We start from the raw sequence: 27753 nt of genomic DNA on the forward strand, positions 1-27753 counted from the left end.
TCCAACTTATTCTGACCCAAAACTTAGAAGACTGCCCCCTGGGTCGGTGCAGATGGGGCCCAATCTCCTCCCAGCTTCCACAGCGGCCTAGCGTTGAGGAAACTCAAGGCCGGCACCTCAAACCATCAAGTAAAGACTGAATTAGGACAGCGCCCGGCGTGGCTGTTAGGATGCCAGGATTACGCGCGAGTTCTTTCTTCTCCGATTTCTGAACTGTTGGCAAACTTGTTTCATTTGTTATTGAAACTATAATTTATGTAACGTGATTTAACACTCTTGAATTTTATACACGAAGGGAAAAATCTTTGGTTGACCAAAAACAGCACTGGCCAGAATCCCTTAAAGTCCCAAACCTTCCGATTAACTGAGGTTTGTCTGGACTCGATGAACCATTTAAAGTTTATTAGCAGATGGCTCTCACAGAGGATTGCTCCGAACAACAAAAGCGCATTTCATCAGGAGAGATGTTTTCATAGGAAATGAAGTAGAGGAAAAAAAAAAATCACACTGCCATTATAGCACCCTTTATTACTTTCAATATACAACATCTCCTTGCTTAACGTATAAAACATTATTTATTTTTTGAACTTTTTCCTCTTCAGAGCCTTCCATTCACCCTCCTGGGTAGCCAGACTGTTAAAAAGCTGCTTCACTTTTCGCTTTCTTTCCGCATCCCTTCAAAAAAAACCAACAACCCATTTTTGGATTAGTCTTTGGAAGCCGTCTTGCCTTTTTCAGACTGACCCAACAGCAGTTCAGAACCACTTGGGGCCTCCAACTGCCACATCCAGTGCAGATGGAGGAAAAGAGGGAGGACGAACCTGCCCAGCCCAGGGCCCCAGCCGAGCCCGCCAGTGCCAGGAATGCGGGTACAGGAGGGACCAGTGCCCTTACCCTAGCACCTGCCCACGTGGGGCCCAGGGCCACCGGCTGGGGAAGGCAGCGTGAAGGCTGCAGTCTCCCGGGCACCCCACAGGCTCCCTCACCGTTCCATGATCTCCGAGAGCTGCATCCGAGCCAGGAACTGGTTGTCCTTGCGGATTTCCCGGACGGCTCCTTTAAATTCACGCTTGTGTTTGTGGATCAGTCTTTTCCTTTCCTGTTCCTCCTTACTGCTTCCCTGTTTTCTTCCAAACTCGAGGCTAAAAAAGGAAAGCCAGCGTTGAGGAGGCAAGAGTCTAGTGTGCCCCATCTCTCAACCAGAGCCGTCTGCTCCAGGTGTGGCTTCTCCTCGAGGCCTCGTCTCAAGACTGGCCTCCCCCTCATCACCCCAGGCTGAGCCCACAGCCCTGACCTCCCTGGGCCCCTCCCAGAGCTGGGGGAGTGGCGGGGGGCTGCTGGACTCACACTTTGACCAGCCGGGGGGTAAACAGTTTCAGTGGCACTGGCTTGCTCTTTTCACAGATCAGTGGCCGACAGTGCTTCTTCTGGTTTTCCATTTCTGTCAGTATGCTTTGACACAGCTCCTGAAACACGAGAACACAGCTGACACCGTGACGGGCCGCCCACCATGTGGCCTCACAAGCTCCTCCAACAGGCTCTGTGGCCTCCGAGAGGAGGGGGACAGAGAGCGCCGCGGCCTCACTACAGCGAGATCTTGCCTCCTTCAGACCCTCCTGCTGTCACTGCTCTCTCTGGGCCCAGCATCTCATCTGCTAAATACAGGGGTGTGGGTGCAAAGAAGCTGTGCTCAAAGACATGGCCCAGCTGTAAGGGAAGCTTCCATCTTCTTGCTAACGCACGAGACAGCTCACATCCTTCCTCACGCTGCTGGCTTGGCAGGACTAGAGACTCACCGAGACTGATCTGAGAAGGAAGGACAGTCTGTTCTTCTAGCATCTGGCAAACATAATGGCATCTGCTTTCCAGAGAAACTTGTGCTTGGACACTAGGGATCCACCTCCTGTGGACATGTGTGGGAGAGCCATCCCTTGTGCCCTGGGGAGTCGGGGGAAGGGGTAGCCAGTGGGGGCCACAGGATGAGGCACCGAGCAGGACCGAGTTTCTGCCAGTCTTTGTGATTTGACCTTACTTTCATTCTAAGAGAACCAGACGGTTAAGGCACTTTCATCACGGCCCTGGCTTCCAAGAGTCGGCTGGGGCTTCTGAGGAACTTTCTAGAAGCCAGCCCACTGATGTTGGTTCCATTCCTCTCCTCTCACATAGGTGTGCCCTGGAACTCAGGCTTCCTGCACCACGGGCACAGCCACCCCTTGGCCCCTGTCCAGACGTTTAACTCCAAGGGCCAAATGCCCAGAGTCCACGGGGACTGCACACATGGCATGACCAGCTCAGTTCACCTTGGGTCTGTGAATCCCATCGCGGCCCCTTGGCCAGCCCAAATCCCACAAGACAGACAGCCACTCTGTCCTTTAAAAGACAAGCCACAGCCACCTCTACAGTAAGTGGATGTAGGGTAGAGGCAGGTGTGGACACCTCAGCCTCATCAACCTTCCACAAGATGACAGGCCTCAGTGTGGACAGCTGTGGTCTGCCCTGGCTCTGGGGACACTTCCAGGGAGGACAGAGTTGCTGTCCTCACAGGGCCCATGATCTACTGGGGCAGAGACCAGACAATGGTCATGCCACAGAGAAGAGGCATGGGAAGTGCCAAGCAGTGGGTGCCACTTCCTCCCAGGTGACCTTGCTTCCTGAATGAAGCAAGGGGACGAGCCATATGGCTCCAAGACTATTCCAGGCAGAGAAAAGGGCAAGTGCAACAACCCCAAATGAGGAGGTCAGAGCATGTGAAGGGGGAGGGCCAGGTCTCCCTGGCCTTGTCCACCCCAGTCCTGACTTTGCCTTCTGTTCTGATGGGACCAGACGCTACCGGAGGGACAACTTTCCCTCCAACGGGATGCCGGGGCTGGTGTGGAATGACTCCAGGGTCAGGAGACCAGAGACCACGTGAGAGAAGACAGGGGCGGGCCCTGGGCGGGAAGTAGGAGTCGGAAGGAAACGCAGGCAGGACTCGAAGGTCTGCTGAGGGACTGGACAGCCTCAAAGACGCTCATTTAGACGCACATGCGGGAGTTCCCAGGTCAAACTGAGGGCGTCCTTCATGGCTTCTTGTCGCCTTGTACAGGACAGTGGGACCATCCTCAGAAAACCTGTGTGGCCTGGGAGGAAGGTGGAGCCCAGAACCACTCTCCTGGTCCTGGTGGGCAGTGGGGAGGCTGGCGGGGGCAGGTGACAATGTAACACAGTTCTCAGATAAAATTCTGCACCCAGACTCAGTCCAGCAGTATAGTTACTTCTTGTTAGTTTTCTCACTATAATTTTGTTTCCCATTTGTCTTTATAATTTTCAAAGATGGTGTCCTTGATTTCTAGGGCTGCAACCCCAATGACAGAAATGCCTGCTAACTTGCCCCCTGCTCAGAGAAATGGCCCAGCCAGGGCAGAGGACCCTGGTGGCCAGGAAGCCTCACCTGGAGCTCTCGGGGGTGACTGCGGTCAGCCAGGTGCTCCGTCAGGAGGGCTCTGAGGGGGCTCATGATGTCGTGGAAGGACGGCAGGCCGCCATACATGAGCACACAGCGCTTCACCAGAGCCAGACACACGGCCAGGCAGCACAGTCTGCAAGGGGGCGACACCCAGCTTCAGGGCAGAGGCAGGGAAGGGGAGCAGCTCGTTCTATTTCAGTTACCAACAAAGTCAATAATCTTGACAAAAATTAAAACCCCCACACACAACTCTGAAAAACCCACCATGGCCCTCAGTAGATTGAGGTTAAATATCTGCCCCTGGGCAGAGTTGGCAGCAGCTGTCTGCTCACGGTATTAGGTGTTAAAGGAAACATCACCATGTTTCCCTGAACAGGACGGAATGTGTGGGAAATGCAATAACAACTCGAGGCTCCATTTTAGTTTTTAAACTACTATTTGCAAAATCAAGCAGATATACATTGAAAATAATACACACATTCTGGGAAAGTTGTATTTTTTTCATGGAAAAAAATGGCCATCAGGACTTGAATAAACACCTCTCCAAACAAGATATACAAATGGCCAATAAGCACATGAAAGGATGCTCAATATCATCAATCATTAGGGAAATGCAAATCAAAACTACAATGAGATCACCTCACATCCATGAGCATGGCTGCTATCCACAAAACAGGAAATAACAAGTGCTGGCGAGGCTGTGAAGAAAGTGGAACCCTGTGCACTGCTGCTGGGAGTGTAAAATGGTGCAGCCTCTGTGGAAAAAAGTATGGAGGTTCCTCAAAAAATTAAAAATAGAATTACCATATGATCCAGCAATTCCACTTCTGGGTAAATATCCAAAAGAAGTGAAAGCAGGGTCTCGAAGAGACATTTGTACACCCATGTTCACAGCAGCAGTGTTATTCATAATAGCTGAACTGTGGAAGCAACCCAAGTGTTCATTGATGGACGAATGGATTACCAAAATGTGACATATACATACAATGGAAGAAAAAGGAAGGAAATTCTGACACAGCCATAACATGGATGAACCTTGAGGACATTATGCTCAGTAGATAAGCCAGTCACAAAAAGACAAATACTGCATGATTCCACTTATATGAGGTCCCTAGAGTAGTCAAATCCACAGAGACAGACAGTGGAATGGTGGGTGCCCGTGGCTGGGGGAGGGGAAGATGGGGAACTGTTGTTTAATGGGGACAGAGTCTCAATTTTACAAGATGCAGAGTTATGGGGATGGATGGTGGTGATGGCTACACAACGTGAATGTAACAATACCAATGAGCTATACATGTAAGAATGGTTAAGATGGTAAACTTCCTATGTATTTTAACACACTAAAAAAAATTCAAGGGTCAGCCTGGTGGTGTAGTGGTTAAGTTTGTGTGCTCCGCTTTGGCGGCCCAGGGTGTGCAGGTTCGGATCCCAGGCGCGGACCCACGTATTGCTTATCAAGCCATGCTGTGGCAGGCGTCCCACATACAAAGTAGTGGAAGATGGGCACGGGTGTTAGCCCAGGGCCAATCGTCCTCAGCAAAACGAGGAAGACTGGCAACAGATGTTAGCTCAGGGCTAATCTTCCTCACCTCCCCAAAAAAAGAAAAATTCAAATAACCCACAATTTAAAAAATCAGACAGACAGCTCTGATGGCCTAGTGGTTAAAGTTCCGCGTGCTCCGCTTTGGTGGCCTGGGTTTGGTACCACACACTGCTGTCAGTAGCCACGCTGTGGTGGTGGCTCACAAAGAAGAACTACAAGGACCTACAACTAGAATATACAACTACGTACTGGGGCTTTGGGGAGGGAAAAAAAAATATCAGAGAATAGGAGGGTTTACAATAAAAGCCCCAGCCCTCCCCATTCTCCTCCTCCTCCTATGGACTACATGCTTGGTGACCCTACAAAATTCATATGCTGAAACCTAATCCCTGGAGGCAATTAAGTCTTCCAATCCACGAACAGAGGACGTGTTTCCATTTATTTATGTCTTCTTTCATTTCTTTCAGCAATGTTTCGTGGTTTTCAGTGTACAAGTCTTTCACCTCCCTGGTTAATTCCTAAGTATTTTATTCTTTTTCACAGCATTGTAATTGTAATTGTTTTTGTTTTTTTTAAAGATTTTATTTATTTATTTATTTTCCCCCAAAGCCCCAGTAGATAGTTGTACGTCATAGCTGCACATCCTTCTAGTTGCTGTATGTGGGACGCAGCCTCAGCATGGCCAGAGAAGCAGTGTGTTGGTGCGCGCCCGGGATCCAAACCCGGGCGGCCAGCAGCGGAGTGCGAGCACTTAATGCTAAGCCACGGGGCCGGCCCTGGAATTGTTTTTGTAATTTCCTTTTTGGACTGTTTCATTGTGTATAGAAATGCAACTGATTTCTGTGTGTTGACTTTGTATCCTGCTACTGTGCTGAATTCATTTATTATATCTGATAGCTTTTTTGTGGTATCTTTAGGGTTTTCTACGTATAAGATCATATCACCTGCAAACAGAGAGAACACTGGTGCATCATCAAGGTGCCGGGTCCTGGGTCCTGGGTGGTGTCTGGCTCCAGGCCTGGCACCCAGGGGCCTGGGGGCGCCACAGCACGAGCACAGGCACCACCTCCCAGGAGTCCCGGCCCTGCACATACCTGGTGTGGTTGGCCTCTGCCTTGGTCTGGGCTCTCAGTCCACTCGCCCAATGAAGGGACAGGCTTTTCCTCTGCCACGTGGCTGTGTCCTCTTCATCAGAAACCAAGAGCAACTCCGAGTTCTTCCCAAAGGCTCTGAAAGGGTGCACCAGAGTGTAACCTAATTCCAAGTGGGACAGGGACAGAGATGGCCTCTGAGATTACTGGGCTCCCAGGGCAGGCTCTATAGGGCAAAGCCTTTAGAAAGTTCACTTTTAACAAACATGCACTGGTTTTTACCACCAGACACAGGGTGATAGCTTTGGCAGGGGTGCTTGGCCATGTCCAAATACAGACCAGGTCCCTGCCCTCGTGGGGAGACAGGCAGTAAACCACACCCGAAGGCATAATAAACTAGATGGAGTATCAGAAAGAAACGCTGGATGGACAAAAGAAAAGCAGAGGAGGGTGAAGGGTCAGTCAGGAGTGCTGGGTAGGCGAGGCAGGTCCTGGAATTAACCAGGTCAAAGAAGGCCTGTCCCAGAGGTGAATGCCAGTGAAGACCCGGGGGCTGTGCAGGGGTTAACCCAGTTGTCACCCAGAAGAGAGATGGAGGCAGAGGGACAGCCTGCTGGGCGAGGGCACAGAGAGCCTGGTGTAGCCCAGGCACAGGCAAGCAGGCAGTGGCCGAGCAAAGGGAGAGGGGCAAGCGAGCCTACAGCCAGCCCACCTCTCCCCTGACCCGTGTCCAGTGCACACTGCAGCCCTTCGCCCTGAACCACAATCATCTTCTGATGGGGTCCCCTGGGCCGGACTGTGCCTCTCCAGTGTCCACCACCATGCCCGGCACACAGGGGCATGCAGCACGGGCGTCAGTGCAACCAGGGAGCAGGAGCTACAGGCAGGAAAGTTTCATTATGAGGGGAAGCAAAAGGACAGGCGACACCTTTAGCAAACTCAACTGGAGGGACTGCCACACAGCCCAAGGCAGACTCCACAAGGTCTGAAACAAAACTGTCCCAACGGGCACCTCTGAGGGGCCCAGCACCACAGGTGTGCTGGCAAAAGGAGATCCTATCCTTGAGATACGACCTACGATCAGGCTGGCAAAGTGATCCCACACAAGAAAGAGCCCGGGGCAAAGGCCAAGCGGTACAATCTCCAGAGGGCAGGAGCAGGTGCGAGGAAGCACCTGGAAGGATAGTGGCCAGCACCACGGAGAGTTGCTCGGAGGAACGGAGGGGAGCTGAGGTGAGGACAACTCAGAAGATCAACAAATGCTAAACTCTTCCTCACTGGACTACTGCTTTTGACTATCTTTCCTTCCAAAACTCGGAACACTGTAGAAACTATACAGAGCAGTGCTGCCCACTAGAAATACAACGTGAGCCGTGAGTGAGTTCAAACGTCCTTGTTGCCACATAAAAAAAGTAAAAACAAAAAGATAAATCTTAACGATGTATTTTATTTAACCCCAAATATAAAAATATTATTTTGACACATGATCAATATAGAAAACTGAGATATTTCATATATTTTTGGTAGTAAGTCTTGGCTGTCTGGGGTACACTTTACACTTGGGGCACATCTCACTCAGTTCAGATTGGCCACGTGTGGATACTGGCTACCGTGTTGGACAGATAAAGTAGGATCCTGATTTTTTTCAAAATGTGGGTGTGTCCACACATCCATAGATAGGAAAAAAGGATGCTACTCTGGGTGTAGGACTTCAGATGTTTTTGTCTTCTTTCTACTTTTCCATATTCCAAACTTTCTATGATGAGTATGAATTACTTTTAAAAATCTTGAAAAAATATTCCAAAGTACAATATATTTGAAAAAGCTCCGTCACATCAACTCACCTTGGCTTTGCCTGTTTGGAGTTGCTATGTAAAGAATCCCAAGAAGAAAATTAATAAGCTCAGGTATGAACCTCTGAGATAGAGACACGTAGTCCAGGAACACACAGCACACGAACAGACCCTTCACCACGTCTTGGAGACACAGGACCGGGCACTGGCAAAGGAACACGGGGCACCGTTACTGGTCAGCAACAACGTTCTGGAACACTGCCCTGGGCAGACAACCTGGCTTCCCAGGTGAGCCGTGTGCCCCAAACTTCACCTGCATGGAGGGACCCACTGCCCCTCACAGCAGAGCAGAGTCAAGTGAGATTCAATCCGGTCAAGAGCTTTGTTGCTCACCAGGCTCCACCTTTCGGAGGAGAACAACAACTGTAGTAGGTGCCCCATCACAGGCCTGATCAAGAAGAGAGGAGCCATTTAGAGTTTTTAAGCCAAAAGAGGATCAGAACCCCATATCAGACCTGATGCCTTCACCAACTTGAAAGGCTATTTTCTGGGGTCACACGCTCTGTAACCTTGTCTGGGGCTGCTGACGCCGGGAGCTCTGGGAGGGGAGCTGGGGCCCTTTCTGATCTCAGAGCTCCCGACTCGTCTTCACAGGTCCCTTTGGATGAGCTTTTCTCATGCCTGACCGCCAACAGTCAGTCTTCGTGACCATTACTCAGCCACGCGCCTGCTCAACAAAGCCCCGAGGAGATGCTGGCTCTGCGGGAGCGGGCCTGACCCACTGGGGAAGCGAGGACATACCTTAGTGAGCAGCTGGCTCATGCACACCAGTGCTGGGGTCACAACGGGGTGCCAGAAGTCAGAAGTTGGAAACAACATCCCAGCAATTTTCAAATAAATGAGCTGGAAAGAAAGTGTTACCACAGAGATTAAAGACAGTAAATTGAAGTTTAAAATACTGCTTTACAAAGGGCCCAAGAGCAAAACAGGTTTTGAACCTGCTGGTGACAGGCAGGGAAGGATCTGCAGATGTCGTGTTGTCTCATGGCCAGGGCAGCCCTCCCCTCACCGCCTCCCTGTATACACTCAAGCATGCCCATTCCCTCACACACACCACGAAAGGCCGGGATATTCTGGAACGTGCGACAGTTCTCTGGCGGATTGGGAAGTGGAAACAGGATGACCCTGCACCACCCTGTGAGCCTGGTAGGGTTTGCGACCCGTCCCCAGCCGGCCATCCTGGGGCTTCAAGCTCACAAGGCCAGGGCAGAGGTCCTCTGCAAACTGGGCACTCACTGCCCCTCCTGCCTCAGCTCAGGAGAAAGCAGCCCAGGGTTCTCGGGTCCGAACGCATTAGTCCCGCTCTGAGCCACAAGCTCAGAGGGGAGAAAACCTCTCCTTTCTATTTCAACTTCACAAAGCATGCTGGGAAGAATGGCAAACATTTTGAGTTTCCCCGTCTGCCACGCCCCAGTCTCTGCACCTCGTCCCGACATTACGGAGATGAGGCAAGGCTGCTCTTGGAGTGGCCACAACAGCTGTCACCAGAAGAATCCCACTTTCGTATTGGCAGGAGGTAGCTTCTAGCATCTTAGGTTAGAAAATTTATCTTCCTGTATAATAAACCATATGCTTTTTTCTGCACTAGAAGCTGGAACCAGGGCTCCATCACCTGAGTTGGGTACAGAGGCAGCAACTTTCTGGACCAAAGGAAATGTCAGAAACTCATGTGCAGTACAGCAGAGTGGCCCAGAGCCCACTCGGAAATCAAATGCTACCACTGCTTCCCGCCGGCCCAGTGATCAGGGCAGGTTACTCGAGCCAATGTCCTCACTGCATTATGAGTACACCATACTTAATCCTCGTAGGGTCGTCGTGAGGATCAGATTAAGTCTCCTGTACTGCCTCTGTGAGTATTCAAAACATGTTACTTTCTTTTTTTACCAAGCGCTTTCAGAAAATATTTACCCGGAAACATCTTACAAACTGCCTCAGCAAAACAAAGAGTTGACGTTTTCATAAGAACTAATGATAAGACAGAAGTTTCTGGTGCTGTTAGTCAGCTGTCATTCGAGAGACACCTTAGCAGCAGCCTGTCAGACGAGCCCTTTCCCCAGCTGAAGCTGGTTTCAAAAGCCAGGAGCTCAGGAGTATCTTGGTATAGCTGCGGAGAGGGGCCCCTCTTATCAGAGATGGAGAGAAGTCTCTGGGACAGCCTCTCTCGTGGCAAGAGGGAAAACCCATTCTCCCAAGATGACATCTAAAAACATAAATGTGGCTGTTCTGTCTTAGGGGACTACGATGGCAAGCTTGTATGGTCGTCCCATGGTGTGCGCAGGGGACTGGTTCCAGGCCCTCTGCAGACACCAAAATCCACGACCCTCAAGTTCCTTATAGAAAACGGCACAGTATTTGCATATATAATCTCACACACCCTCCCACGTACTTTAAATCATCTCTAGATTACTTACAATAGAAACGCTATGTAAATATTTGTTATACTGTATTGTTTAGGAACAATGACAGGGAAAAAGAAGTCTGTATGTACATGTTCAGTACAGGAACAACCATCATAGGCCTTTCACTCCTCAGTTGGTTGAATCTCTGATGCAGAACCGTGCATACGGAAGGCCACTGTACTTTTAGGGGACTACCATGAGTCAGGCACAGCCCACAGGCCACCCTGACACGAGGCACAAAAAAGGCTGGATGACAGACTCGAGCAGGAAGGTGTCCTCGCACCCTGGCTCTGCAGGATCTTCAGAACCCTCTAGCTTGCCCAGAGGCACCAAGAAATCCTTCAAGGCACCCAGAACTAGATCACTTTGATCCATGTGAATTGAGATGTCAGGCACACCCCAGGGGACCCCATTTTCTCCCTTCTGCTCCTTGAAGGGGCTCTGGTATCAACTACAGAACTACCAAGAGGGCCTTCCACAAGATCCGTCGACCCCACCCAATTTGGGACTCCAAGGAAGACAAGGAAGTCGAGGTGAAAGGAGAGCCCACCAGCTCCCAGGCAGCCCCAGCCTCACTGCGTCTTACTTTGCAGCAACAGACCATGAGTGCGAGCTAAGGGATGGTGGTGGTGGTGACAGCCACCGTTTACGGACAGCTACAACCAGGCAGTGACTCGACCAGGTGATGCATATTAACTCATGAACCTTCACGTCAGGCCTGCAGGTCAGGCATCACTAACCATCATCCCCACTTACAGACGAGGAGACAGGCCAGGACCACGCGGCTCAGACCACGGAACTGAGACTGAGGCCTGGGCAGCCTGCCTGTGCCCCCGGCTGCATGGCCTCCCCACTAATACTCCTCAGCAGAAACAAGCTCCAAGAAGGCAGAGATGGAAGCTCCCTGGCCCATGGCTCTAGGTGCCCACCAGTCACTGGTTAAACAGGGAAATGTCTGATCAGGATGTTGGGTTGGGGCACACAAAAGAACTAACATCACCAGCATCAGTTCATGGACACTGGCTCACATCCTATTTCGGGGAATCTATTAAAACCATAAACATAAATCCTGTATTTTTAAGTTTCTGTTAGTCATTGTTAATTCACTAGAAAATGCAACGGCCTGAGCAAGTATTTCTTCAAAGCTACTAGAGATGACAATACAGCACACGACTGTTATAAAACTGTTAACACAACTCAGAGCAATTCACACATCTCTTAGTGAGTGAACAGATATTGAGACCGGGCAAGACCAGCCCCATTTTCCTAAGGCCTGGGTCGTTAGGAAAATACACTCGTTCTGTTTGCCTTAAAACCTCTGTGCCATTAAGACTAAACACAGCCCCATTCATGTGGAAGGAAACCGGAACTACTTCTGTTATTAAACACATTTTAGTTAACTGTTAATGGGTAAACAATCCTTCCAGGTCTTGTTCCAGTCCAGATCACTCTGGATCACTCTCCAGATCAATCTGGAAGCCATAGGGCACGGCCAGTCTCTCCAAGCTGTGTGCATTATACTCAGTAGTCGGCCCTTCTGGTGGCTGTATGACTGGATTAAGACAAGCCCCTGCTTACCACATCTAACCCCGGAAACGTGGCCCGGCCTTTCGTCTCAATCATTCCCTCCATCTCATGCATAGCATCTCGGAGGAGAAATCTTACGGAGTCACTTGCAGATTCAGGAAACATCTGGCAAAGATTATATAACTGCCTGGTAATCAGAAACATAAGTGAGGGGAGAAGGACTTCAGATAACAAAAAACACAGAAAAAAACTCCAACACCTCCCACGTTTACCATTTTCCTGTAAAGTCACCTGCTGGCTGAGCAAGTCAGAACTGGAGACCCCTGGATGAATCCACTTTTTCTCTGGCCAGCCTTCTTGGTGATCCAGATAATTTTTCTAAAGGTGTTTTATAACTATCTATAGTAGTCTTCCCTTATCTATGGTTTTGCATTCTGCAATTTCAGTTACCTGCTGTCAACCATCGTCCGAAAATATTAAATGGGAAATTCCAGAAATAAACAATTCATAAGTTTTAAATTGTTTGCTGTTCTAAATAATGTGATGAAATCTCACGCCATCCTGCTCCATCCTGTTGAGTCCCCTCCAGGACGTGAATCAGCTCTTTGTTGGGTCCCCAACCACTGACACAGTCCACTTCTGACATCCAACCATAGACTACATCATGGCCCGATGATCCTCCTTCTGACATAGTGTCAGAAGGTCAGTAGTAGCCTGACGCTACATCACGATGCCTGTGTCATTCCCCTCACTTCATCTCATCACGTGGGCATTGTATCATCTCATGTCATCACAAGATGACATCACAAGAAGAAAAGTGAGTACAGTACAATAAGATAGTTTGAGAGACAGGGAGACCACATTCATATAACTTTTATCACAGTATATTGTTACAATTGTTCTATTTTATTATCAGTTACTGTTGTTAACCTCTTACTGTGCCTAACTTATAAATTAAACTTTATCATAGTATGTATGTACACAAAAAGATATAGCGTACGCAGGGTTCGGTACTATCTGTGGTTTTAGGCATCACCGGGGGTCTTGGAATGTACCCCCCGCAGATAAGGGGGCACTACTGTAGACTCATTTTGCCATTTCCTAAAAAGCCGGTCCTAACTCTTCAGTAGTGGCAGGAGTAGAAGGAGCTGTTTGTAACGACGGAAGCACACTCTGTCAGACATGCTGACCGTTCTAAGGTGCATCACATGTGGACTCACTGATTCCTCATGAGCCCTTCTGCAATGGCAGAAGCTGGCACGGAGGGTGTGGTGCACGGCAGCGGCCAGTCCCAGAGCAGCACCACTAGGCTACACGCTCTCACTAACCCTCTCCGCCTGCCTCCTTCCAGCCAACACGGGGCCAGGAGCCACCAGGGGGAGTCTCTGCTTTCATTGGGGTACTACTGTTGCGAGGGCCCAAAACCAGCCCCAGCCGTCCCTGTGCAGGGCAGGAACAGGCGGACAAGAGGGACTTGCTTCCAAACAGGAGCCCCTGTCGGGTTCCACTGCGATGTGCACCTGGGGGGGGGGGCCGGTTCCCAGGGTGACAATGGGACACTGTCTACCATATGCTCCAAACCCCTCTCAGCCCACCCAAGCAGAGCTTGACATTTCGTTGGTGAATGAAACAGAAGATTAGCCATCAGATACTATGAACAAGTGTGAAGGTGTTCACCTGTCTTCATGTCAATGTGTTTGTACTTAAAAACACGTCCCGGGCCGGCCCTGTGGCTTAGCGGTTAAGTGCGCATGCTCTGCTACTGGCGGCCCGGGTTTGGATCCCGGGCGCACGCCCACGCACCGCTTCTCCGGCCATGCTGAGGCTACGTCTCACATACAGCAACTAGAAGGATGTGCAGCTATGACATACAACTATCTACTGGGGCTTTGGGGGAAAAATAAATAAATAAAATTATTAAAAAAAAAAAACAAAACACGTCCCATCTCTAGGGGGACAGATGTGGTGTGCTGACACCACTTAGAGGGGGGCGCCATCGCTGAAGTCACCAGCAGGTGCATGCTGTGAGGCTGGTTTACAAGGTCGACCTCAGTAACTCTGAGATGTATTTTAAGACTCTAAATAGGATAAAAATTGTTCAACTCAGCCCCACATTCCAGATAACCCACTATTTTTACTTACACAACCAATTTATCAATTACTCTGAGGTCTGGCGGATCATTTGTAGCCAAATCTCCAACGTATTCCAAAAGGAAGCCGAACAGTTTCTGCAGGAACATGGATGGGGAAGAGAGCTCAGTGCTGACCCCCAGAACAAAACCACAGGCATACAACGCACTGTCACCTGCACTCTGGCTAAAACGGGGTGGGGAGGGCCTCAGGTCCACTGACAGGAGCACCCTACAAAACGCAGGCAAAGAACCCCACTGAATGCTAGGAGGAGTGGACGAAACAAGAACCTGGGGTCTAGGTGTGTGCTTCTACAGAATAGCACACAACACCTAAGTCTTAAAACAAAACGAAGAAGGCACCCAGCACTGCCTCTTGTTCAGTATATACGCAGCATTTTTGAAAGAGAAAAAGGTACATTTGTAGTTACCAATTTCCCTAAAAGTCTGGCTTTGCCGCTTGATGGCCACGTGAGGTGAACTCACCTGGACCTCAGTTTCCTCACCTGTGAAATGAGGGCTACAGTGCCTGCCTCTCCCCAGGTGCTGTGAGCCTTGGAAGGGACGAATGCTAAGGGTTGGTTCTCCCCCTGCTCCAAATACCCCCAGCAGTTATGACACGGTGACGCCAGGCTGCCGAAGGGACTGAGGCGCAGGTGCCGTCAGCTTCAGGCAACTCCTACCCACGGACCAGGGCTGACCCTAACATTCCCAACAGCAGCACGCACGGACCCCAGCATACTTCTAATTTGGCTTTGTTTCCCACTGCAAGACTTGGGTGGTTGCATTTCTGAATTCTCTCCACCACCAAAAGCTGCTCTTCGATTGCTTTTCCTGATAATAAAGATTTCAGTTCCTCACAGGATTCAGGAGCTGTCAAAAATACAAACCACACTCCACACTTAATGTTTAAAATGAGAATTACTCACATTAATACTTATAACACGATAAAATTCTGATAACTGATAGAAATTTCTAATAACACAGAGGTAAAAACTAAGCACAATCTAAGTAATAGTACTTCTTTTATACTTTATCAAAAAAGATGATTTAACATGTATTTTATAGAAACATTTATTTTACCTCACATTATAGTCACCACAAATACATTTAACGTGTGCTCTAGCATGTCCTGAGTCTGGGGTTTGATTGAACTGGGCCAGCTGTTGGTGACCGGGTACCGGAGATAGCCTCCAACAAGAAATGACCTCCAGCCTTTCCTCAATTAGAAATGCACTCAAGTACCCAACACGTGGTGAATCGAGCTCTCAGTGTGCTGCTTTTAATGCCCAGACTGGTTCAGAACGAGCTGGAAGGAGTCACGTGAACTGAGCAGTGTCACCACTGGAGACTCCAGTGGTGTCTCGGATCGAAGGCCACAGAAACCAGCCTCACCCACTAGTTTATCCTCTCTGGAAATAACCTTAAGTCACGGGACAATTTAGGACTTCCCACTAGAACTGAATGACTTTTCTCTGCATATCAGACAAAACAACATACTATACTCTATACAAGATGTTATGTGGCTGAACAACACCGCCCAGGTCTGAACACAGCAAGCCCTCTCACAGGCCCTGCCCTGGGTCTCTGTGGCAGCCGCCTGCCCATCACAAAAGGCTGACCACTCAAAGAGCACAAAGACACTTCTGTGGAAAGGCATGTCTGCCCTCATCCTACTGTTGGCCAGCAGCACTGGCTGCGGTCATGCAACAAAGGCTAACACTCTGGCCACGACTTGGGTCAGGTGACATCAGAGCGCGGCCAGATGCCGAGGAGAAGGATGACCGTGCCTGTCCATAAGCCAAGGCTTTACAGCTGGTGATGTATCCAGGCATCCACAAGTGCATCCTTGGTCCCCCACTCCACAAATACGGCCCCAGCAAGGCAGACTTATCGCCAGGCCATGGAGGTGACCCCAAAACATAAGAAAACCCACTCGTCTGCCTACCTGCAAACATATAGGGCAGCTCAGTGCTGGCAGCTTCTCGAGCCTTTTGACCGTCTCTTGTCAACCTTTTCCCAGAAGTCTGATGCTGCTCTTTCTTCGGCCTCTCGCTGTCTTCCTCACTTTCTACGTCAGATTCCAGGTCTGAGTGGCTATCTGGGCCATCGCTCTCCTCTGGGTCCTCCTCGCTCGAGTCTTCGCCCTCTTCCTCCTCTTCGCTCTTATCATCGCTGGCTTCCCTGCTCTGCTCTTCCTCGACGTTCATCTTTCCGTCCTAGGAGCAGAACCCGGAGACCACGGACATCACCACCCGGGGAGACGACGGTGGGAGCACGCTGTAACCCCATCAAAGGCTGTGCACACAGGGCTGTACCTCACTCGTTTGCAGGAACACAAACCCTACGTGCTGCATTTGGCCCCTGGCCTCCTCGCCCACCCTCTTTGATGCAGTTCTGAGCCATAGGGGCTAAAGGCCTGGGACCCACATCTTCCAAATCCCTGCCACCAAGACTTGGGGCAAGGGTTAGTTTCAGCCAGGGAGCAGCAGGGATCCAAGACGTGGAAGGCGCAGCAGTGGCCACGGGCTCCAGCAGCTGTGGGGTCTGCAGCAACCCACCCACCCCTGGCTTTGGGGCTGGCAACAGCTGGGTCAGCAGGGGCTTCCTGGCATTTGGGCCACACCTGCAGGTGGTGGGACTCAACACCTGTGGGTGACCCCTGACTGTGCTCCCCTAGATAACCCAGTACTCTTGTGAGCAACCAGTTTCCTGCCTTGGATCCTTTTTTGCCTGACACACCTGGCCCCCTCCTGTTTTCCGGCCCTGAACCCTGATACGCTCTAAAAGGGAGAGGGGTATAGACCTTATGGAGTTTGTGAATTACAAACTGCACCAGCCTTAGAAACTCAATTATTTTACTCACAAATACTCAGAACTCTAACCTTGAGTTAGCCCCCTCAGTATCAGTGTGAGTGACTCATGCAGACAATCGTATACTTATAAACAACAGCAGCTGATGCCAGTGACTGAGAGAATGGTGACAGGAGTCTAGTCCACCCAGTGTTGCTGTCTGTGTTCCTCCTCTGGGAGAGGATGAAGACCATGGTCACAGTCGCCTCTATGAAGCCTCCACAGCTGACACACCATAAACACCCAAGTAAAGGATTGCAGGGCAAGCGTTTTAAAAAAGATTTACACGTTCCATCTGTGATAAACCCGTGAAACAAAATACCAGAAACTGTGCTCTTTTAAATTAAAAAAACAAAAAAAGAAAGAAAATGAAGGCAAACATCTTACCTTGTAAGAAAGCAAATGCCTGTCATCTTTATCTAGTATGAAGCCATCACTTAAGTCATCCGCTGACATATGCTTTGGTCTCCTAGTATTTTCATCCTCATCCTTCCCAAGCATTCTTCGGAGTCTTTCAGCCTGAGCAGGAGAGAGAGAAAAGTCGTACACTGCGCTCATCGAGCACGTAAACAGGAGGCCTGCCATCCTGCTCTCCGGGCCGCCCAGGGTTCTCAGCTCCGTCACAGGTGCTCAAGCCTGCTTTCTGCTTTCAGTCTTCAATCAAACGCGCAGACACTTGGTAAGTGTCATATGGAAGACTTTCCTACTTAACAAAAATAAAAATAAATATTGTGGCAGAAATATTTTCTAGTCACAAGGAAGGCAGATCTGTTCCTCTGAGGTCTTTCTGGCCAAATTATGCCGGCCAATCCTAATTTTCACTCCCCACTCTACAGCGACAGACAAGGAATAAGGACACCTTGTACGGAGGTTTGTATGTGATGAAACAAGTAGCTCAAGGACTTTTACGATATGAGAATATGCACCTGGCACAAGAGCCCGTGATGTGGTTCTACTACAGAGGCCAGATGTAGAACACTATGTCTCCACTTCATTTTTGTTTTAATGTAATAAAATACAAAAAACTTTTTTTAAAGGCACAGAAAAAAGTTGAGAAGGCAGTGCACTAAACCGTTTGCAGTTGTTTCGAGGTAAAGGGATTAGAAGACACATCCATTTTTTATTTGCCATATGGGTATTACTTGCATTTTTTTGCTTTTATAATCAGAAAAAAAATATTTATAGTAAAACAAACGTAAACTTTAAATAGCCTACAAAGATTCCACTGATAAGACAGTATCTCTTCAGTGCATCTTACAAAGCCAAGAAAGGGCCGTGACCCGGGGCCTCTCCCTGCATCGCCGCCCGTCCCCGCACCTCCAGGCGCAGGAGCCGCTCCTGCTCCTCCTTTGCCAACTCCTCTTCTGTTTTCATCCTGTTAGATGGCTGGGCCTTCATTTCAAAGCCAAGCTCACGAACCATCATGTCATATGCATCAGGCTAGGGCAGAAAGAAGGAAATTTTTCATTTTTAGTATTTTTTGTTTTAAAGAAAAGATCTGCACAGCTAGCTTCCTGCACATTCCAGTAATGGCTGGACACCATTATGGAAGAAGCTAAAGCACATCCTAAGTCTTTTCCTCTTGAGAGAAAGCTGTTTCCATCAGTCCTGAGGACACTTTTAGGTCATATAGGACTTTTTGCTCCTAGAAAATTCTTTTCAAAATAGATCTGCTTTACCAAAACTAAACATTGCTCATCTAGGCGTTAAGCCCACAAAATGGGAGATTGGGTTAAGTTAACAGCAACAGTAGGAGTGACTCACAGAGATGTCCAGATGGCCACAGGATCAGGGAATCTGGTGAAATCCTAGCTACTGAAATAAATGTAGCTTTTCCCACAATTTAGACTAAAAGGATTGCTTAGACTAACAGAATGCTTTAGACTAAAAGAACGTTTAGAGGGAAAAATAAGTATATACGTATATATATACACATAAATGTGTAACAGGAAAATTCCAACACCACCTGAAGGTCTTCCCTGTGAAGTATTTCTCATACCAAGAAACAACCATTTTGTTTAGTTTAATTATTCTGGAGTAGATATTGAAGTAACTTTCAGTCTGCTTCCACGCTGACATAACACATCAGATAACTTGATAAAAGTTCAACAGAAAACTCAGGTCCTCATGGAAAAAGAATAGAGGTTGTTGGTGCCAAGGCAACAGGCCAGAAGAGACACCTGGCCACCACCTCTTCTCCAGAGAAGGGCAAGTCCACAGACCTAAGTTCAGAGTTTGTTTCCATCATTTGCTTCCCACCTTGGGTTTCTCCTTTTTATCTCTGTTCTCTGACTTGGGCATTTTGTGGGCCAGCAGAGTCTGAATTTCTTTCCAGTCTTGGTCTAGCCTCTCTGTGAGTTCAAGGGCATCTTCTCGTTGAGCCTGTCTCTCCCTCTGGGGAAAAAGAGCCGACACAGCACACACCATTACTGCTAGACACCAACCGAGCGCCAGATACTGGTTAGTGTCCAGGCCGTATGCAACGACTGCTTAACATGTCAACAGCAAAAAGAGACCACGAGAAATTAGTGTCTTAAATGCAAAGCTACAAAATCTCATCAGACAAATAATTTCCTGCTATTAACTATTCATCTAGATGCTTTGAGCAGTTTGCTGTTAGTAAGAAAACAGTGATGCTTTGCAAATCTGGATACTTGTCACAATACTAAAACCAAGCAACCAAAAAAACAAAATACCACGACAAGCCATCAGAAATATATCCTTGATGAAATTTAAAATATTCCTATTCAAAATGAATGCTTTTATTAAATTCATAGAAAATATTGAGTGCAGCCTAAAAATGTACATGGAGAAAAAGCTCAAAAATATTTTGGTCAGCATCTCTTGTGATGGAACTACCTCACCTCAAGGATATTAACTAACGCACCTTCTCTTGTTTCGACTTTGCAATGAGCTCCTCAATCAGTGCTTTGCGTGATTTGGGTTTCTCCCCCTCCTCGCCTTCCTGTTGAGAGGTCTTCTTATGAAGGAGCCCACCACCACCTCCAAAATGGGCTGCAGTCAACTCGGCTGGAGACAGAGCAGAAAACACCTCTGTGAAGCCCCCACGCCGGCTCCGGAAGCATTCTTTGTGGTACTCCACCAACATTTCTCCAAGCACAGTCCTGAGAATTGATTCCTCATTCAAGAAAAAATTCTCACCCACAATAGCTGGCATGAGAACACAGGCACACTGGCACTTAAGAAATACCAAGATGACCCACTCCAAGAAAACCCAAAGACATACCACCTCAGACTCTCCCCACTGCTCACACCTACTCAGGCAGGGGCTCGGGGAGTAATGAGTCCTGATGGCAGGAGCCTGGGTCAGCAACAACAGTCAGTGATCTTTAGCCTGCCCGTGTCACCAGGGCAGGAGAGAGAAATCAAACATTGTGGGAATCACTGTTTGGAATGGAGAGAAACCTTAAAAAATCCAATTTCTCGGATGAGAAAATGGAGGCTTAGATGTTAAGCGATTTACCCACAATCTCATACCAGTAACAGAAATGCAATGTTTTAGGCTGTTTTCCAGCCCTGCCTCTGGCATTCTAACTGCCAAGCCCGCTGGCCAGCCGGGCTCTCTGCACCCGCTGCCTGCAGCCTCAGCCCTTGCCCTTTCTTGTCCAATCCTGCTTCCTGCTGAAGCTGCCACTGGTTAAATCAAACTCTACACCTGCTCCCCACCACACCTGTGCGGGTGAAGGTGTGTGGAGGAAGGAAAACACACTGTATTTGAAATCGCTGACTCCAGACAGGCTCCTGAGGCTGCCTGTTAGACACATCAAGCTTCCCCCGTCCACTCCCCCAGATCATGAGCTCCTCTCCTCACAGCCCCGACAGAGCCTCCCCACCCGCACTCTCCGCTGAGAACTGCGGAAGCCTTGCCGACGCCAGTCAACCAGAGTGGCCCTGGACCCTCATCCTCTGCCGCCCGGTGACTGCAGAGCTGGCTAGGGCCAGGCCTGCCCTTGACCATGTGACCCAACCCTTCCCCAGCCACTTGTGACCTAAGCCGTTCCACCGCCTTCCTCCCTATCCCTCCTCCTTCTACTGGATCATTCTCTTATTCCTCTCACGTGAAAAGAAACAAACAAACAACTCTCTGGCCCCCACTCCACTCCCCCTGCCACTTCTCAGCCCCGCTTCCAGTGAAACCTCCCAGAGCTGCCCACGTCCTCAGTGTCCCCCTCGACTCTTCATTTCATTCCATGCTGGCCTTTCCCGGCTTCTCCCCTGAAATGGACTCTCGCCTCACTGAAAGGCCAGTTCTCTCTCCTCCTCATATCGGCAGCACTCGACACATTTCATCACTCCCCCTGGACAGGCTTTCTCTGCTCGTCCGGTCAGCACTCACCAGATCTCCCTAGCAGCTCCTGAGGCTGTCTCCTCTGCTCCTCAGACTCCTCAGGCTGCAGCTCCCGGGACTCAAGGCCTTCCACCGCCCTCCTGACAGGAGTCCTGGGCTGCCCAACAGGCGTTCCACACTCCCCAGAAACCTGTTATGCCACAGTTGGGCCCAGCCCAACCAATGGCCATCCCATCTTTCCAGCTGCTCAGACCAAAACCCTGGGATTCATCCTTCATTCCTCTCCTTCTCCCATACCTACGTCTAAGTTATCTAACACATCTAATTTGTCAGGAAATCCTGTTGGCTCTGCTGGATCAGATCCTGCAGTTCCACATTCAAATCTCTCCAGTAGCTCCCATTCCTGAATAAAAGCCACAATCTTTTCTGTGGCCTAGCAGGCCCTGGTCCATCTGCCTGTTACCACCGCCCACTCCAGTCTCAGTCTCCTGGCTGTTCCCAGCTCGTCCCAGGCACGCTCCCACTTCAGGCCCTTTGAACTCTTCCTTCTCTGAGGACACTCTCGCCCACACGGCCCTCGACCTGCGACCACCACCTTCTCAGGGAGGCTGATCAAGTCCATTTGATGGCACATCCTTCCCGCTGCCTGCTTTATTTTACCCCATAGCACTTCTGCTTTCGACGAGTCTCCATAATTTAGCAATGTGTTTTGTTTATCGTCTGGGTCTCTCCAGTAAAACGTGAGCTGTAGGAGGGTTTTATTCACTGCTATTTCCTCACAACCAAGAGCAGCGCCTGGCACATAAACCAGTATTTGTGGAATGAATGAATGATTCCTGGAAAACTCAGTGTATCAGAAAACACTATTCATTAAGTATTTGAGTAATTCAAGATTATTTACAATATTTTCTGAAAACAGAAATTTACAATACACTAACCAATAAGGTGGCATTGCATAAAAGATTCAGAAAAGAATTCTCGGAAAAAAGAAAAAATAAAACCTTCTGTCAGTGTGCTTATATTAGGATTTAATTAGAAAGCTTTTTAGATATTTATTTTCAAATCCAAATATAGTTTATTTTATAGTACGTTAAACGTTTGTTTTCATAGTGTGAAATACAGTAGCACTGCAGTTCCAGTTTAGAGTCAAGCTGACCAGGTGTGAAGCCCAGCTCCACCTGGCCGTGCAGCCCTGCGCAAGCTCCCAACCTCTGCCCTCTACCTCCGCTTCTGCGCTGGACAAGGGGGAGCACCTGTCTGACAAAGTTGACTTGTAAGATGAAATTCTCCTAATCTAGGAGAACATACTGCATTATGTAGTTGGACAAAACAGAATTTGTTTCCTAATGATTCAGGATGACAGGAAATCTCAAATGAACAGTTGAGATCCCAGGACCCAATACCCGGAAGAACGGAATCTGACTTTTCCTCTTGTCCTGAGTAGCAGAGAGTCTTATACCAACAAGGCCAAGGCCACTATTCTTGTGATGAAAGACCAAGGCGCCAAATATGAAGGCACCAAGGTGGTTACTTTCAGTCACAACGCATAATGACCCCAAGTGAATTCGTTTAACAGTTAAGCGTGCACAATAAGCCTTGAACAATGAAAAGTGCAGAGAAAGGCACAGAAGACAAAACTACTGGCCATTCCCTCTACAACCACGAAACCTCAACGGAGTCGTGGTCCTACTGCTGGTGCCGTGGAAACAGAACCACATGCTGCCCTAAGTTCTAAGCCTTCTACTCCTAGGATTATCCAAATAGCAAAAGGCAGTCACAGGTTTAAGGCTTTAACTTTCCACACACTAACAAGACAAAAGCTTTGAGTCATTTTAAGTTTTACACGGTTTTGTTCTGAAGATGATGGAAAATGGGACATTCTAACTTAAAGGAATGCAAACGAATGACATGACCGCAACTTTATAAACTGGGCCCAAGATGATCAGACTTGAACCGAGTCCTAACTCAGTTCATATATTAATGTTAAATTAAAGCCACAATTCAATTTACTGCGTTATTATCTATAAATATTACTCAATATTACTTCCCCCATAAAATTGCCATAATTGGTTCCATAGTAAATAAAGACTAAAAGAATTACATAAACACTGTCAGTACACATACTAGGTCACAACTGAGAAAACAGTGGTAGCAAAGCACTGTGGGCCAGTGCAGAAGGGCTGTCAGGGTCAGCAAGGTGAGCTGATCACAGCTGGCTCACGGGTTGGACAAATTACTTTGCTTCTCTGAGCTGGTGGGTAAAACGAGCTAGGGTGAAATTCAAAGAAGATTGGGGGTATTGCAGTGCCTTCTCAGCCTACAAAAGCCTGTCTGTCAGTCCATCTATCTATCTACATATACACCTTCTTAAAGTTCTAAAAGTAGAAAAATAACAAAAAAATCCTGTTACGTGTAGAATTTCTTGAGGCTGATGATCAGTGAAGCTGTTACCCAACAACATTTTTCTAGGTCTCCAAGAAGGGCAGGAAGAAAGTCTAATGTGAGCAGACTGTCCCCTTGCTCCCAGCCCTTACCTGACAGCGTTCCTCGCTCGTCAGCATCACTGTCACTATCGACAATATCATTATGCTTTTCGATGTCTGCCAAGGACTGGCCGTAATGAGTTAATTCTTCATCTTCATTTAGGTTGTAGATGCTTTTTTTCTCGTGTTGTCGCTGACAGAAGAGAAAAAAAAATCAGTTTCCTAAAATTTCCATATTCATTTAAACAGCAAAAACCGACTATTTTTCCGTTATTTGTGCAATGTAACAATGCAGCCTAAGCAGCTTATGACTATTCTGGGTCATTGGAGGAATGATTTTTTTTTTTGTTTGCTTTTTTTTCGTTTCCCCCCAAAGCCCCAGTAGATAGTTGTATGTCATAGCTGCACATCCTTCTAGTTGCTGTATGTGGGACGCGGCTTCAGCATGGCCGGAGAAGTGGTGTGTCGGTGCGCGCCCGGGATCCGAACCCGGGCCGCCAGCAGCGGAGCGCGTGCACTTAACCACTAAGCCACGAGGCCGGCCCTGGCGGAATGATTGAGATATAAACAGAACCCACAAAGGTAAATAAATCAAGGGACCAGCCTAAGCTACTGGTTAATCACACAGCTTTACCTGATGTTCCATGAGCCACTTGCTCTCCACCCAACCGAGGTGAAGGCAGCAGTTCAGCCAAGAACTCCAGGACACGTCACCACCACGTACTCTGGTGAAGATATTTATCCACCCCCCCGGGTATTTGCAGACGGCTGCTTCCCTGTGGCCTAGCTAGACAAAGTCAGGATACAAGACCTACCCCCTTACCTAGTGGGCAAGCGCCCACCAAGGTATAAATGAACAGCGGGCGGAGCTGCCTTCTCCCTGTGCTTGACTTCAGCATAAATCAACAGCAAAAGACCCTCCTCCAATTGTTTTCCATACCTGTTGTTCCAGAGCAAACCTCTTCATCATCTTTTCCTCTGGGCTTATGTTGCTATTGTATTCCCCAAAGCGTTTATCTGTAAATACGTTGGACTTATCCCTTTCTTTGTATTCCTTCAGTAAAGTCTGGGTACGCTGAAAAACAGATCATAAGACAATCTCACACTGGTCCCGGCAACTCTGAGCTCTGATGGCTGGGAGACCTTAGCCCCCAAAGGGGAAATGCTTCCATAAGGGGACACAATCATGGTTCTAATGAATTGGAAGATGATACAGCCACTGGTCATTTTGTATGCTTTAGCCACAGAAACCAACAGGCCAAAAAAAGGGGCTAATCTACTGGCTGGAAAGATTGAGCTCAATTACTGAGGGGAAATGGTTGCTGCCATACAAGGGAGGCAAAGACAACTACGTCTGGAACCCAGGAGATTCTCTAGGGCGGCCTTAGTACTTGCAAGCCCAACAGTGAAGGTTAAAGAAAAGCGACAGTGACCAATAAGAAAGCAGAATGAGCGAGCACAAAGAGGTCAGTCCACCAGGTAAAGAAGCCAGAGGAGCTGACGTCCTGGCTGAGAGGAAGGGCAGTACAGAACAAAGGGTTGAAAAGGAAGCCCTCTATGTCAACTACGATGTCATGACCCATCACAGACACAAAGACTGTCAGAGCCCTGCTTATTTTCTCTTCGCTTGCTGTACACGTGCGTTCATTTGTATACACAGTCAATCCTTGTTATTTGCAGATTCCTGATTTGCAAATTTACCTACTTGCTAAAATTTATTTGTAATTCCAAACCAACTCGCAGCGCTTTCGTGGTCATTCACGGACATGTGCGTGTGGACACTGAATCCCACCAGCTCCACACTGCCCAGCTAGCACAACTTTGAGAAGCACCTAACCTCTCTCTCCCCCTATGGCATCACCTGTAAATGGGAGATAACGGGAGTACCTACCTCAGGCTTTGTGAAGGGGCCCACAAGAGTTCACAGGAGAAGACGGCTCAGGACAGAGCTGGGCACAGCAAGCTGCTGTGTGAGCGTGAAGCCCTCAAGTCTGGGTTTGGGTCTCAGCTACACCACTTTCAACCCGAAGAAAGTTATGGAACTGCTCCCTGTCTCAGTCTCCTAACGTGTAAGACGGGGATAATAACAGTACTTCCCTCATAAGGCTGACTGTGAGGATTAAACGTATATTTCTTAAAGACACAATGCCTGTCCCATTGTAAGAGATCAACAGATAAATTAACTATTGTCATTTTACAAACTGTGTCAGAAACGAGGAAACTGAAGCACAGCTATAAAGTGACGGCGCTGGGACTGGCACCTGGGGGTCTCAACACAAAGCCTGCTCTCCCCCTACATTCAAGTGCTGCCCCAAAGTGCCACCACTGACTAGAGGAGAGAAGACACACGGGACAGTCCATGTACTTCCGAGGGACCGGCACAGACGAAAAGACCCAAGCCTACCCCACCAGCCCTGTTTGCCCCTGCACACACAGCATGCTTCAAATCAACTAGATGACCTACGTTCCCTCCAGACAGCTCAGCGCTCTTCATTTATTTTATTTTATTATTTATTTATTTTTTGTGAGGAAGATCAGCCCTGAGCTAACGTCCATGCCAATCCTCCTCTTTTTGCTGAGGAAGACTGGCTTTGAGCTAACATCTATTGCCAATCCTCCTCCTTTTTTTCCACAAAGCCCCAGTAGATAGTTGTATGTTATAGTTGCACATCCTTCTAGTTGCTGTATGTGGGACGCTGCCTCAGCATGGCCAGAGAAGCAGTGCGTTGGTGCGCGCCCGGGATCCGAACCCGGGCCGCCAGCAGCGGAGCGCGCGCACTCAACCGCTGAGCCACGGGGCCAGCCCGCTTCCTGTGCTTTAAATTTTTCACCAACCTACTAACGATGTATCTTCCTCAGAGTAACAATAAATATCGTTAAACAAACCAATGAACATGTCTCAGAAGCTGCATATAGAATTTGTTGAACTAAATTTGAAAAGTATAGAATATTCCAGAACCATAAGCACAGGAAAGATAGAAGCTATGAGATCCACGGAAGGGAGCATTTCAGTTACCCCGCAAGGGACAAGGTCATGTGCTTCAAAGGAGAGAGACACTCATTCTTCAAACATCTATTGAGCATCCTGTGTAACACCTTATCCTGTGAAGAAAAAGATCCATGGTCCTCAAACCAGTAGAGCTCAAAGTCTCAACGAAGAGAGGGCATGACAGGTAGGTACAGGTGCCATGGCACCTGAGGGAGTTGGGAAAGGAGTCACAAGGAAACACACGTGTATGCTGGGTCTCGGAAGAGGGGCAGGAGTTTTCCAGGGGAAGGTCATTCCAGCCCACACAAAAGCAGAAGCACGAAGATACCAAAAACAGTGTAACTGACATATGACATATACGACATACAACAGATTAACTGCGCCAGGCACTGTCCTAAAGACTTTAAATGAACACATGTAATTCTTCCAGCATCCCTAGGACATAAGTACTATCATGATGTCCGTTTTACAGACGAGGTAACTGAAGCACAGAGAAGTACGCAGCTTGCCCAAGGCCTCGCGGGTAGCCAGCGTGTGGTCCAAACCCTGGCAGGCCGGAGTCTGCGCCACGCCAGGACAGGTTCAAAAGGCAGAGGCGCGTGGTGGTCAGGTCCGGGAGGAGCACCGCCGCCCAGGGGCGGGGCGGGGCCGGGGGCAGGGCGGCGGGCGGGGCGTTAGGAGCAGCCTGGCTGGCGAGCACGAGCATCCCTCTCGATGCCCGCCGCAGGGTTAGGCGCCGTCCCTGAAGACCCCCGGCCGGGTGAAGGGGACACCCCTGCCCCGGGAGGGCCCGGCGGGCGCGCGCCCCGCTTACCTTCTGGATGGCCCGCGCGCGCGACACCCCGGGCAGCCCCACGTCGTGGCGCGTCTTCCGGCCCAGGACCTGGAACTTCTGCCTGTTGATTTTCACTTCGAACGGGTTGGGGTTGGGCCTCGCCCGGCCGCCCCGCACTCCCGCCGGAGCCCCGGGGGCCTTCCTGCGCGCCCCAGCCGACCTGGCCTTGCCCATGGCGCACACTCGCCGCGCCCCAAGGCGCCCAATTCCCCACGGCCTCGGAGACGAGGAGGAAAGCCAGCGGCTCAAGAAGCCGGCCCGAGAGCAGCTTCCCTCAGGGAACACGTGGGGGGCCAG

At 49.0% G+C, this 27753-nt stretch overlaps 1 protein-coding gene across 1 annotated transcript; it reads right to left on the reverse strand.

Annotated features, from left to right (window-relative positions):
* Positions 1-508: 508 nt before the first annotated feature.
* Positions 509-27753, reverse strand: NOP14 (NOP14 nucleolar protein). Its single transcript, XM_058546615.1, has 18 exons — positions 27436-27753; positions 24573-24707; positions 23684-23825; positions 19728-19870; positions 19100-19234; positions 18158-18280; positions 17228-17359; positions 15936-16206; positions 14730-14860; positions 14001-14086; positions 11910-12045; positions 8674-8775; positions 7924-8077; positions 6083-6242; positions 3431-3578; positions 1348-1466; positions 987-1142; positions 509-675 (listed from the first exon to the last, which is right to left on the reverse strand). Exons 1-18 carry the CDS (start codon positions 27628-27630, stop codon positions 576-578), a joined length of 2568 nt encoding a protein of 855 aa, XP_058402598.1. The 5' UTR covers positions 27631-27753; the 3' UTR covers positions 509-575.

The sequence above is a fragment of the Diceros bicornis genome, chromosome 8, assembly GCF_020826845.1.
Source record: "Diceros bicornis minor isolate mBicDic1 chromosome 8, mDicBic1.mat.cur, whole genome shotgun sequence".
NCBI lineage: Eukaryota > Metazoa > Chordata > Mammalia > Perissodactyla > Rhinocerotidae > Diceros > Diceros bicornis.